Source organism: Carettochelys insculpta, chromosome 3 (assembly GCF_033958435.1).
Source record: "Carettochelys insculpta isolate YL-2023 chromosome 3, ASM3395843v1, whole genome shotgun sequence".
Classification (NCBI taxonomy): Eukaryota; Metazoa; Chordata; order Testudines; family Carettochelyidae; genus Carettochelys; species Carettochelys insculpta.
In genome coordinates this window covers 208,509,041-208,522,292 of record NC_134139.1, presented here as the reverse complement: position 1 = coordinate 208,522,292, position 13,252 = coordinate 208,509,041, and the positions used below count along the sequence as shown (strand labels likewise).

Here is a 13,252-nt window from a genome sequence, read left to right as displayed (position 1 = left end):
AACTGCCAACAGCCTCCCTCAAAACCCCAGCAGTGGCCTGCACTCCACACCGCAGTCCGACTCCTCTGTGCAAACATAGCCCACCACCTGCTCTCTCTGCACTGCCTGGAACAGGAGCCGTTTCCCCTCTTTTTCCCCAAGGCAACAGGGGAGTTGTAGTCAGCGGCTCCTCTAATCAAGGGCCCTACACAAATTATTCTTAATGCTCGCAAGGGGTTTGGTTCACTTGGCAATGAGCCTTCAATGAGCTTAATAGTCAACAAAGCTGACTTCTTCCCTCAGGAGGGTCACAGCTGTAAACAGGGGGCTCCTCTGTTCTTGGTGTCTCTGCCGCCCTCTCCCCCTCCTGTTACACACAGAGCCCGCTGCTGGAGTGGAGTTGAGAGAGCCCCCTAGAGCAACAGGCCGTGGAGTTAACCCCTGCTGAGATGCCTGGGGCCATTCCCTCTACTCACAGCCGTGGGCTGAGGTTTGAGTGCTGCGTGCAGTGCTGGTCACCCCATTTCAAAAAAGATATTGGGTAGGGAAAGGGCACCGCGAAGGGCAAGAACAATGGCTGGGGTATGGAACGGCTTTGGTCTGAGGAGGCATTAAAGAGAGTGGGACGTCTCAGCTTGGAAGAGAGTCAGGTAGCAAGGGATATGATCAAGGTCTATTAAATTATGACTGGGGTGGAGAAAGCAATTAAGGAAGTTCTGCAAATAAGAGCAGTCCTGCGCACCGCAGGGACGAACCACTTTATTAGGTCACGAGCTTTTGTGGGTTTTTCCTAATAACCTGGTTCGTCTCTAAGGTGCCCCAGGATTTATTTGTGATGCTACAGGCTAACAGGGCTCCCCCCTGCAATTGACTGAGGAAATGTTATTTGCTCCTTCACGTAACGCAAGAACCCCCAACTAAGTTAGGGTTTGAAAAACTGGAGAAAATCATGGAGGATAAGTCAGGCGATGGTTCTTAGCCAAAATGGTCAGGGATGCAGCCCCACACTCTCAGTGTCTCCAGCCTCTGATTACCAGAAGCTGGGAGTGGATGGCAGGGGATGGATCGGCTTGTGTTGCTCATGTCCTTTGAAGCAGCTGGCATTGGCCGCTGCTGGGAGACAATACTGGTCTGACCCAGTGCATTGACCCATTCTTTTGTACTACAGGTTGCGCCTCTCTAATCTGGAACTCTCTCATCTGGCAAGCTCTGTAATCCAGCAGGATTTTAGTTAGCTGGATGGCCACTTGTCGTGGGATGTGGCCAAGTTTCCCACGGTCCCAGAAAGTATCACGCAGGGAGCCGTGTTAGTCTGTAGCTTCGAGACCAGAAAGAAGTCTTGTGGCACCTTATAGACTCATGGATATTTTGGAGCATGAGCTTTCATGGGCAAAGACCTGCTTCAGTTGCATTTGACGAAGCGGGTCTTCACCCACGAAAGCTTATGCTCCAAAATATCTGTTAGTCTATAAGGTGCCACAAGACTTCTTATGGTCCCAGAAAGTTTGTTTCCAGCCACCAGTCCTGGCTGTCAGTGTTTTGTGCTGTTATGTAGCTGTAATGTACCCCTAAATGTCTTCTAAGAGCCCAATCAGCAGTGGAAGTGTTGGTAATGTGCTCAAAAATATTGACCTCCTATCATCTAGCAAATTTTCTCATCTGGCACCAGTCAGGTCCCAAGGGTGTCAGATGAAAGAGGTTCAACCTATGTAGCCACAGCTTCAAGAGATGGTAGCCAGATGACTTAGCTGTGTCTACATTGGCAGTTTGGTCACCATTATCTGTGGTGGACTAACATAAGGGCAAAAAGGGGCAGTTACCTCAGGCTCGAGGGGCCCCAGGGCTCCATAACTCCATTTTGTTTAAACAATTTGCTTTCAAGGAACAAAAGAAACATGGCACGTCATTCTTATTTTAAAATTAATTTAAGTGTAACGCTATTGTGCATCATGAGCAATAATAAGCATGAATAGATTTTAAGCATAAATAATGCTGTTACATTCATATTTTAATACATTAGGGTCCTCCTTGGGATTGTGTTTTCCCAGCTCCCCCCCACGCCCCACACACACACATTCTTAATCAGCTCCTTGTCATTCCTACACCTGATAGGGTGCAAAACTTTCCACAGCCCCAAGCAGCATAGGTACGTTGCCTTAAATTTTAGTTGGAGCCCAGGGTTAACTGCCTCTCTGTGCTATTGCAGAGATTCCCAAGCTGAGAGAGTACGTCAGGAATGTCTATCGGAAAGAGAAGAAGAAGCTGCTAAAGGATTATGTGTCTGAGGTTCACAGCACTGTCCTGATGGCCAAGAATATCTACTCCAAAAGAAAAATGAAGGTGAGGCTGGAACAGCTTGCGGGGGTTCTGACTCGCCGCGCTGGCGGCACATTAATGTTTCTCTGCGCATTACCTTCTCCACTTTCCATCCCTGATCATCTCAAAGGGGCTGCCCACCCCACAGCGCCTAACAGGAAACAAATGCAAAATCTGCTCCAAAAATCTAGGGATGAGCCAGCTAGAGTGTAAGCTGCTCAGCTGTGTGCCATAGAGCCCATACTGCTGACTACTAATGGGGGTGGTTCCAACTAGGGAAAGGGACTATACTTTTTGGTGCAGGAGTGTAATAGGACGGGGTTTCAGGGCACAGACAGAGAAAGCACTCCAGGGTATTTTTGCTTAAAATCCGGGCTACTCACAGCCCTGGGCTGGGATTTCCTTCCCACTAAGGTAAATCCAATCACCCTGCCCAGCACTTCTGCCAGTCCCACTGGCCAGCCAGAAGCCAGATAAGCAAACCCACAGACTTCCCAGCTGCTCTGCCAGCCCAGACTAACAACCCAAACTTAAGGCGCAAGGCTCTTAAGTCTGTTTCACCAACCACCACACAGATTCTTCCAGACCCCAAAGGGCCCAGCCCCAGACCCCGGTCAATATATACGTGGATCTTACCCAAGCAACACACTCACCAATTCTGTAGATCTAATACCTAAAGATTTAGTAATACCAAAGGAAGAAGAAGGTTAGAGAGAAGAATTGTTAAAGCAATACTTCACATGCATCAGTCACAACTGCTGATGCAGCCAGGGATGTTATTTGGTGATTCTTGAAAGTCTCTGAAAGTTCATTTAAGGTTACATAGATTCAGTCACTGGAGCACTGTAGATCCAGCCTGCTGGGGTCCACATGCTGGGACATGGACCCTTGGAGACCACAAGACAAAAGATCCAAGATGGACACTGCTAAATCCACATCATCCCTCTGAGGAATGCGCCCCTAGTCCAGACAGGCTTAATTCATGAGGACTGAAGAACAAAGAAATTCCCTGCCAGGGCCCATCTTATAGCTTTCTATATGCAGAGGGAAAATTCCATTCTTCTCCATGTAGGTAGTCCGTCGTGTCTGACGATGATGTCTTGAGCTTGCAGAGACTCATCGGTTGTGGACTCGCATGTGGCTGAGGAGTCCAAGCTTTGAGAGGCATGGGCATTCACAATGGGGGCAAAGGAATTGTCCTGGATCTGTTGGGTATGGCTGCTGCTGTTGCTTTCTTCCTCTCACAAGCATCAATGAGGCGTACGCGTCGCTGCTCTTCCAAGTTGCCATATGCATGTCATACGAGCGCACACCAGCCTGTTCGGTCTTTTGCATGCTGCTCTAGCTGATCTGGTTTTAAACCAGCATGAGCAATGTTGGCCTTCATGCAGTCTTTATACCTCTTGCGAGGCCTGACTTGCTTCCTTTTGCCCTGGGAGAGTTCACCGTAGAGGAGTTGCTTAGGGATTCTTGACTCCCCCATTTGTAGGATGTGCCCTGTCCAGCGAAGCTGGGCTTTCAGAATCATGGCTTCAGTGCTCATGTTTCCTGCTCTATCCAGGACTTCCAGGTTCGTGAGTCTGTCCTGCCATCGAATGTGCAGTACTGACCTCAGGCTGTGTGTGTGGAAGTGCTCCAGCAGTTTTATATGTTTTCTGTACAAGGTCCAGGTTTCACAGCCATACAGGTTTCTCCTCCATAGGCCTTGGCTTACCACCTGACCAGGTGGGTCTCTGTCCTGAGTTTCCATTCGTTGCAGTCCCATTCGGAAAACCCCATCATTACAAAATATGTGTTGTCCCTCTGGACCTTTGATCAGTCTATTGTCCTGGAAGGGGTGGAGCCCCACCTCCCTTTGTGAACCTCTACACTGCAACATTTCTCACACAGCTGCAGAGCTAAAAATCTAAAACTTTACCTACAAACATGATACAGACACACAAGTAGCAAACAGATTCAGGGCATCATCAGCTTTCATTTGACACGTCTCATGGCCCCCCAGCACAATATTTGGGACCAATAGCCACACTGGGCATATAAAATGGCTTCCAGCCCCAATATAAAAGTCCAGCCACGTGACAAGAAGTGATCAGGTTATTATATTTTTAAAAAAGGTGATTTATTAATAAAACAAAAGCTTTATGCAATAAAGCATATTTGGCTACTATGTGTTACAGAGCAATTTTAAAAAAGATAGATTAAAGCACAGAGAATTACTTCCCAGGGGTTCAGTTCAGAAGTTACAGTGTACAGCGGGTACATCAACCAGCCTGAGAAGTCCAAGCCCAGACCCAAAATAAACAATAACCTAATCACTTCTGGCTAAACATTTCCTTTCTGCTTACATATCTGTATGCCCAGATCTCCTTGGGGCCTGGATATTTACCGAATTCCTTAAGCCTGCTCAGGCTTAAACATCTCTGTGTCTCTCTCCTCCAGCCATATAATAGACAGACCTCTCAGCCGGCAACTGCTTCAATTCAAAGCTCCCCCTTCTCTTCCTATCCGCTCACCTGGCAACTTGCCCACAGAGAACCCCCTCTCTCTGGGTTTAGCTGTTGACAGGCGTTCATTCATGGCAAGGAGCATCTGAGTTCTTTCCCCAGAGCGTGGCCAGATGACAAGGTGGTAGCAATCTCTTCACCCTTCCTAAACTCCAGCTTGTGCTGTGAGCGTTGTCAGAGTGTAACCGCAGAACAGAAGCATACCGTGTTCCCTAGCACAGACACAAGCACCTTATCCAAGCCCCTGCTTCCACTCGCAAGCTGTGTTCTTCATAATGTCACACCATCCACTGTCTTCTGATTGGGACCCCTAGAACCATATCACTGGGGGACAACAACACCTCTCTGTGCCCCTTGTGTTCTGGGGCTGGCGGGGAGGAGATAACACAGAGAAAGGAGGAAAAAAATATAGTGATTCCGTTCTTTCCTCTTTGTCATAGAATTCATAGAACCACAGAATCCCAGGGCTGGAAGGGAACTCAGGAGCTCATCCAGTCCAGCCCCCTGCCCAAAGCAGGATCAACCCCAACTAAATCATCCCAGCCAGGACCATGTCAAGCTGGGACTTACAACCTATAGGGACAGAGATCCCACCACCTCTCTAGGCAACACATTCCAGTGCTTCACCACCCTCCTGGGGAAGTGGTGTTCCCTAATATCCAACCTACTCCTCTCCCTCTTCAACTTCAGACCATTGCTCTTTGTTCTGCCATCTGTCACCACTGAGAATAGCCTCTGGCCATCCTCTCTTGAGCTCGCCTTCAGGAAGTTGAAAGCTGCTATCAAATTACCCCTCAGTCCTCTCTTTTGCAAGCTAAATAAGCCTAAATCTCTCAGCCTCTCCTCACAGGTCATGCACTACAGTCCCTTAATCATTTTTGTTGCCCTCCGCTGAACCCACTCCAATGAGTCCACATCATTTCTGTACTGGGGGGGCCCAGAACTGGACTCAATGCCCCAGATGTGGTTTCACCAGTGCCGAATAGAGTGGATAATAAATTCTCTAGATCTGCTGGAAATGCTTCTCCTAATGCACCCCAATATGCCATTAGCCTTTTTGGCTACAAGGGCACACTGTTGTCTTATATCCAGCTTTTCATCCACTGTAATCCTCAGGTCCTTTTCTACTGCACTTCTGCTTATCCAGTTTGGTCTCCAGCCTGTAACAGTGCTTGGGATTCTTCTGTCCCAAGTTCAGAACTCTGCACGTCTCCTTGTTGAACCTCATGAGATTTCCTTTGGCCCAATCCTCCAATTTGTCGAGGTCACCCTGGACCCTGTCCCTACCCTCCAATGTATCTACCTGACCCACTAGCTTAGTGTCATCTGCAAATTTGCTGAGGGTGCAGTCCTCCAGGTCATTAATAAAGATGTTAAATAGTACTGCCCCTAGAACTGATCCTTGTGGCACTCCATTTGAAACTGACCTCCAACCAGACCTTGAGCCATTGACCAATACCCATTGGGCCCATCCATCAAGCCAGCTTTCTGTTCATCTTACAGTCCATGTATCCAATCCATAGTTGCTTAACTTATGGGCAAGAATGTTGAGGGAGGTGTATCAAAAGCTTTGCTAAGGTGAAAGTATATCACATCCACTGGGTTCTCCATGACCACAGAGCCATTTACCTCATCACAGAAGCTAATCAGATTGGTCAGGCAGGACTTGCCCCTGGTGAATCCATGTTGACTACTCTTGATCACTTTCCTCTCTTCCAAGTGCTCCAAAATGGATTCCTTGAGGATTCCCTCCATGATTTTTCTGGGGACTGAGGTAAGGGTGGCCAGCCTATAGTTCCCTGAATTGTCCTTCTTTTCTTTTCTAAAGATGGACACCACATTTGCCTTTTTCCAGTCATCCGGGATCTCTCCTGATCTCCACAAGTTTTCAAGCTCTGCAATTACATCTGCCAATTCCTTCAGTACCCATGGATTTGTGCGCCACTAACTTTTTTAAGTAGCTCTTAACCTGTTCTTTCCCCACAAAGGGCTGCCCATCTCTTTCCCATGATGCATTGCCTAGTGCTAGAGGTTGGGAACTGATCTTGTCCATGAAGACTGAGGCAAAAAAAAAAAAAAAGCATTGGGTATTTCAGCTTTTCCCACATCATCTGTCCCTAGGTTACCTCCCTCATCCAGTAACAGCCCCACATCCTCACTAATAACCCTCTTATTAACATGCCTGTAGAAACCCTTCTTGTTACCCTTCACAGTCCTTGCAAGCTGCAATTCCAGTTGCACTTCCGCTTTCCTGACTACTTCCCAGCATTCTCCAGGCATATACTTATACTCCTCCTTAGTCATCTGTCCAAGCTTATACTTCTTATATGCATCCCTTTTGAGTTTGAGCTCACCAAGGATTTCCCTTGTAAGCCAAGCTGGTTGCCTACCATTTGCTTTTCTTACTGCACGTTGGGATGGTTTGTTCCTGTGCCTTCAATAAGACTTCTTTAAAATACTGCCAGTTCTCCTGCACTCCTTTCCTCTTCCTATCCATTTCCCAAGGGATCCTGCCCATCAGTTCTCTCAGGGAGTCGAATTCTGCTCTTCTGAAATCAAGGGTCTGTATATTACTGCCCACCCTTCTTCCTTTTGTCAGGGTCCTGAAATCTGCCCTCTCATGGTCGCTGCAGCCCAAGTTGCCACCCACTTCTATTTCTCCTAGTACACTCACCCCTCGTTAAATGAGTACTTTGCTTACAAGTACTCGCTTAAATGAGGGACGTGTATACTTACCTTTGTTCACTAGATGAGTGAACTCCCCCCACTCATACAAGCCTTACCCCCTTCCCCACAGCTCCAACCTGCCATAGTCTGATCCTCCCCGGCCCTGCACACCAAAATCTCTGCAGCCTGACCCACCCCCCATGCCAGCCCCACAGCCACAGCCCGCCCCAGCCTGACACCCCAGCTGGCCCCACAGCCCCAAACTGTGGAAGCCTGACCCCACCTCCACCAGCCCTGCAGCCCCAACCTGCTGCAGCCTGACCCCCGCCCCCATGGCCATGCAGCCCCAACCTGCCTCAGCCTCAGTCCCCCGCCAACCCTGCAGACCCAACCTGTGGCAGCCTGACCTCCTGCCGACCCTGCAGGCTCAACCCGCTGCAGCCTGACCCCCGCCCCCCCCAGCCCCGCAGACCCAACCTCATCATCATCGTCATCATCATCATCAATAACCGTGGGCTCAGCGCCCGTTGGCATCTGATGCCTCTCTCGCTATTTCCTTCCATCTTTCCCTCTCCAGTGTGGAGTTTCTGTAGACGTGCTCTGCACCAATCTCCTACATCATCTATCCATGCTCTGTGGGGTCTGCCTCTCCTATTCGAATCGTCCATTATGCCAAACACCAGGGTCTTGATTTTTCGTTCATCGTTCATTCTGCAAATATGCCCAAATAGTTGTAGCTTCTGCTTTATACCCTTCTGCGGCAGGTTCTCTTTTGGCTGTATTTTCCTATAGAATTCCTCACTGGTGACCTTCTGCCTCCATCCTATTCTCAGAATCTTTCTATAACAACTCCTCTCAAACACCAATATTCTTCTTTTTGAACTTTTCATTATCACCCATGTCTCACATCTGTACAACATGCTGCTGAATACACACATTTTCAAGACGCTCAACTTTGTTCCTAAGCTAATCACTTTGCTTTTCTAGATCTTATCTATTGCCTTCAAACTCGCTCTTGCTTTTGCTATTCTAGTCACTATTTCCTTCTTACAGTCTAGATCATACGTTATGTTGCTCCTCAGATACGTGACCTTTTCGACATTTCCTAGTTTAATAACATCTACACTGATCTTCCTTCCTATTCCCTTATCTCCAAATACCATTGTTTTATCGATGTTCATAATCAGTCCATACTGATTCCCTTCCTTGTTTAGGACCTGCACTTTTTTCACTAGAGACCCAGCCTACCGCAGCCTTATCTCTCCCACCTGCCCCACGGACCCAACCCACCACCAGGTTTTAACCCTCTTTCCTGCTCATGGCCTCAAACTGCCCCCCGGCCTTTAACCCTCCCTAACCTGCCCAACCCACAGTTCACTTACCTTTCAAAAGCAGCGCCACATGCTACCACTCCTTCGCCGAGTTAGAGGCACTAGGAACCAATCAGAGACTTTTACATGTATTTTAATGAGAATTTAGTGTCCCTCTTATGAGTTTTTGCCTACAAGCAGAAAGTTGGGTACCAATTGCGCTTGTATAGGGAGGGAAGAGTGTAGTTCTTCTTGGTTTGTGAGCAGCAGGTCAAGTTGCGCACGGCCCCTGGTCGGCTCCTTCAGCACTCGTACCAAGAAGTTATCCCCAACATTCTCCAAAAACTTCCTGGATTGTCTGTGTGCTGCTGTATTGGTCTCCCAACAAATGTCTGGATGAGTGAAGCCTCCGAGGAGAACCAGGGCCTGTGATTTGGAAGCTTCTCTTAGTTGTCTGAAGAAATCCTCATCTACCCGATCTGGTGGTCTATAGCAGACACCAACCACAACATCACCTCTGTTGCTACTTCCTCCAAGCTTAACCCAAAGACTCACACTTGGCTTTTCTCCCTCCACATATTGGAGCTCTCAGCAATCATACTGCTCTCTCACACACAGCACAATTCCTCCTCTTTTCTCCCCTGCCTGTCCTTCATGAACAGTTTATACCCTTCTATGACTGTGCACCAGTTATGTGAATCATCCCACCAAGTCTCTGTTACTCCAATCACCTCATACTCCTTTGGCTGTGCCAGGGCCTTTATTTTGACTCCAGCACCTGCTGCACAGTGACGTGTTCTTTGCTCTTCTGCCGTTGCAGGATCAATATCAGCAGAAAGACTTGGAAAGCTTCGTGGAGGCCAAGATCAAGGCTTTGGAGGAGGAGATCGAGAAATGTTTTGCCCAGCTGGAGCAGCCACTTAATGATGGCGTGAGGAAAGCAAAATCATCTCACCAAGAAGCATTCTCTTATCTCCTTACAGTGAGTAACAGGCTCTCGATGTAGCCCTCATGAGCAGCTTTCACACTCTGGCCACCAACTGCCTCCACCTTTGTTTCACTGGTGCTTGTTAACTTTTGAGATGTGCTTTGAGATTGGTGGAGGAAAATCCTACGAGGGCCGAGTGTTACTGGATGTTGGGAGACATTAACATTTGTAAAGGGTGCTGGATGAAAGGCACTGGAGTAGAGCAGCATGTTACGGGCTACATTTTGGTCCTCTTAGCTTATGTCTACACTACATGATACAGTCGAATTGAAGGCAGTTAGCTTGATTCTACAATGGCACTGCCTTCTCTGTAAATACCGTTAGGTCGATTTTTGGCAGCGCTAATGTTGATATTATAAAACCGTGAGAAGCGACTTGACGTAGCATCATGTTCAAATTTAAAAGTTTGAGCTAAGGCTAGTGGGGAAACACCATGTCTTTTAATTGACTTTATTAGCCTCCAGAGATGTCCCATATCTATCCCACAATGCTCCTCAGTTGTCTGCTCTGGCCACTTCCATCTCCGCTGCTCTCTAGGTGCACAGGAGGTAGGTCACAGGAAGCCCACGAATTTTGAATTCATCACCAGCAATCCCAGGAAATTTAAAGGTGCCCAGAAGCCAGAATTTCTTTTAGCCATTGCATCCATACTCATTGCATCACAGCGGGAGACATCATATTGCATTGGTAGCCATCTCATAATCATGAGCACTCAGGTTTGTGAGTTCTCAGGGTTGCAAGATGGGTCCATGGTGGGGACTTTAGATTCTGAAAGGTTCAGATGGGTCAATAGGCACCTGAACCTCACTTTTAAACAGTCAAAGGTGCATTCCATGACCATTCTGCACTCGCTGATTCTGAAATTGAAGTAATCCTTCCTGCAGTGCAGGGCACCTGTGTATGACTTCATGAGCCAAGGAAGCAGAAGGTAAGTGGGGTCAGCCAATATTAGTAGAGGCATTTCCACATTGCCAATTTTGATTTTCTGCTCTGGGAAAAAAGTCCCATCCAGGAGCTTTCTGCACAGCCCAGAATTTCTGAAGCTTTCTGAAGCGTCGTGATTCTTCCCCAACCATCACACATTAATGTCGGTGAAATGACCTTTGTGATCTACCAAGGCCTGCAACACCATCAGAAAGTATCCCTTTCCGTTTATACACTCAGGCTACGTCTACACGTGCACGCTACATCGAAATAGCTAATTTCGAAGTAGCGACATCGAAATAGCCTATTTCGATGAATAACGTCTACACGTCCTCCAGGGCCGGCAACGTCGATGTTCAACTTCGACGTTGCTCAGCCCAACATCGAAATAGGCGCAGCGAGGGAACGTCTACACGCCAAAGTAGCACACATCGAAATAAGGGAGCCAGGCACAGCTGCAGACAGGGTCACGGGGCGGACTCAACAGCAAGTCGCTCCCTTAAAGGGCCCCTCCCAGACACACTTTCATTAAACAGTGCAAGATACACAGAGCCAACAACTAGTTGCAGACCCTGTATATGCAGCACGGACCCCCAGCTGCAGCAGCAGCAGCCAGAAGCCCTGGGCTAAGGGCTGCTGCACACGGTGACCACAGAGCCCCGCAAGGGCTGGAGAGAGAGTATCTCTCAACCCCCCAGCTGATGGCCGCCATGGAGGACCCCGCTATTTCGATGTTGCGGGACGCGGATCGTCTACACGTCCCTACTTCGATGTTGAACGTCGAAGTAGGGCACTATTCCCATCCCCTCATGGGGTTAGCGACTTCGACGTCTCGCCGCCTAACGTCGATTTCAACTTCGAAATAGCGCCCAACACGTGTTGCCGCGACGGGCACTATTTCGAAGTTACTGCCGCTACTTCGAAGTAGCGTGCACGTGTAGACGCAGCTTCAGAGGCCAAGTGATCCAGGGCCATGATGCGGATGTGAGTGCCACCTATTGCCCCACCACAGTTAGGAAATGGCAGCAAATCCATCCACTATGGCCTATACATCTCTTGGTGTTATGGTCTTCCTCCGGAGAGGCTGACAGATTGCATTGGCTACTTTCACCACCATGGCCCCCTCTGTAGATGTGCACACTCCACATTTATTTGCTACTCACTAGTAACTGTCAGGCATTGCAAACTTCCATAGAGCGATTGCCACTCACTTGTGAACCGTTAAAGCTGGTCTCAGTCTTGTATTGCTGTGCTTCAGGGTGGGGGCCAGCATCTCACAAAGTTCCATAGAAGTGGCCTCACTCATGTGAAAGTTCTGCACCCACTGCTGGTCATCCCAAGACTCCAAAATGATGTGGTCCCACCACTGTGTGTTGGTTTCATGAGTCCAAAATCGCTGCTCCGCTGTAAGTACCGCATCCAGGGCAGCCATCAATTCTAAGTTTTTGGCCCACAGTTGAACGATTTCCTCTCCAACATCTTCATCATCACCCTCAACCATCATCTCACCCCATGCCTTCGTAGTTGAAAGAAAAATTGAACAACATTCCGGGAAGTTGTTGTAATGGTCTGTGCAATGACCAGAAACATTTGAGGATCCAGGCTAGTACTAGCACTGTTCTGGAGACAATGGCATGATCTCCCGTTCATTTTTTGTGCAATTAGTGAGTGCTCTGAACTATGGGAGGTGCTTTGCATTCTGGGACAGGGACATCAAACACCCACAAGCAACTGCAGCAATTTTTTTCCCCACAACCCAGTGGTACAAAACTCCCAGAATGCAATAGGGCTAAGGCACTGTGGGATAGTACCCATAATGCACTGCTCACGCAGTTGAACTTGGATAAGGGAATGGAGATCAGTAAGTTGATATGGAGAAACGGTTGATTTTCCAGAACATTTGTGGACAATTAACTTTGAGTTTATAAGATTGAGGTTAAAAAGTCAAATTTATTAAAAATTGTTTTTATTTCATAGTGTAGATGTAGTCTTAGTTGTATAGAGTAGCAACTACTACCAGTAGGACTCCTTGGCTACGTCTACACGTGAAGCCTACTTCGAAATAGCTTATTTCGATGAGTAACGTCTACACGTCCTCCAGGGCTGGCAATGTCAATGTTCAACTTTGACGTTGCGCAGCACCACATCGAAATAGGCGCAGCGAGGGAACGTCTACACGCCAAAGTAGCACACATCGAAATAAGGGTGCCAGGCACAGCTGCAGACAGGGTCACAGGGCAGACTCAACAGCAAGCTGCTCCCTTAAAGGGCCCCTCCCAGACACAGTTGCACTAAACAACACAAGATCCACAGAGCCGACAACTGGTTGCAGACCCTGTGCCTGCAGCATGGATCCCCAGCTGCCGCAGCAGCAGCCAGAAGCCCTGGGCTAAGGGCTGCTGCCCACGGTGACCATAGAGCCCCGCAGGGGCTCGAGAGAGAGCGTCTCTCAACCCCTCAGCTGATGGCCGCCATGGCGGACCCCGCTATTTCGAAGTTGCGGGACGCACAATGACTACACGGTCCCTACTTCGACATTGAACGTCGAACTAGGGCGCTATCCC

At 48.4% G+C, this 13,252-nt stretch overlaps 1 protein-coding gene across 1 annotated transcript in view; it reads left to right on the top strand.

Annotated features, from left to right (window-relative positions):
• LOC142010661 (nuclear GTPase SLIP-GC-like) overlaps window positions 1-13,252 on the top strand; it is a 73,228-nt gene that overhangs the window by 32,543 nt on the left and 27,433 nt on the right. The window contains exons 11-12 of the mRNA XM_074989065.1: window positions 2,186-2,319; window positions 9,597-9,758. Coding sequence (XP_074845166.1) covers window positions 2,186-2,319; window positions 9,597-9,758 — 296 coding nt within the window. The remainder of the gene's footprint in view (window positions 1-2,185; window positions 2,320-9,596; window positions 9,759-13,252) is intronic.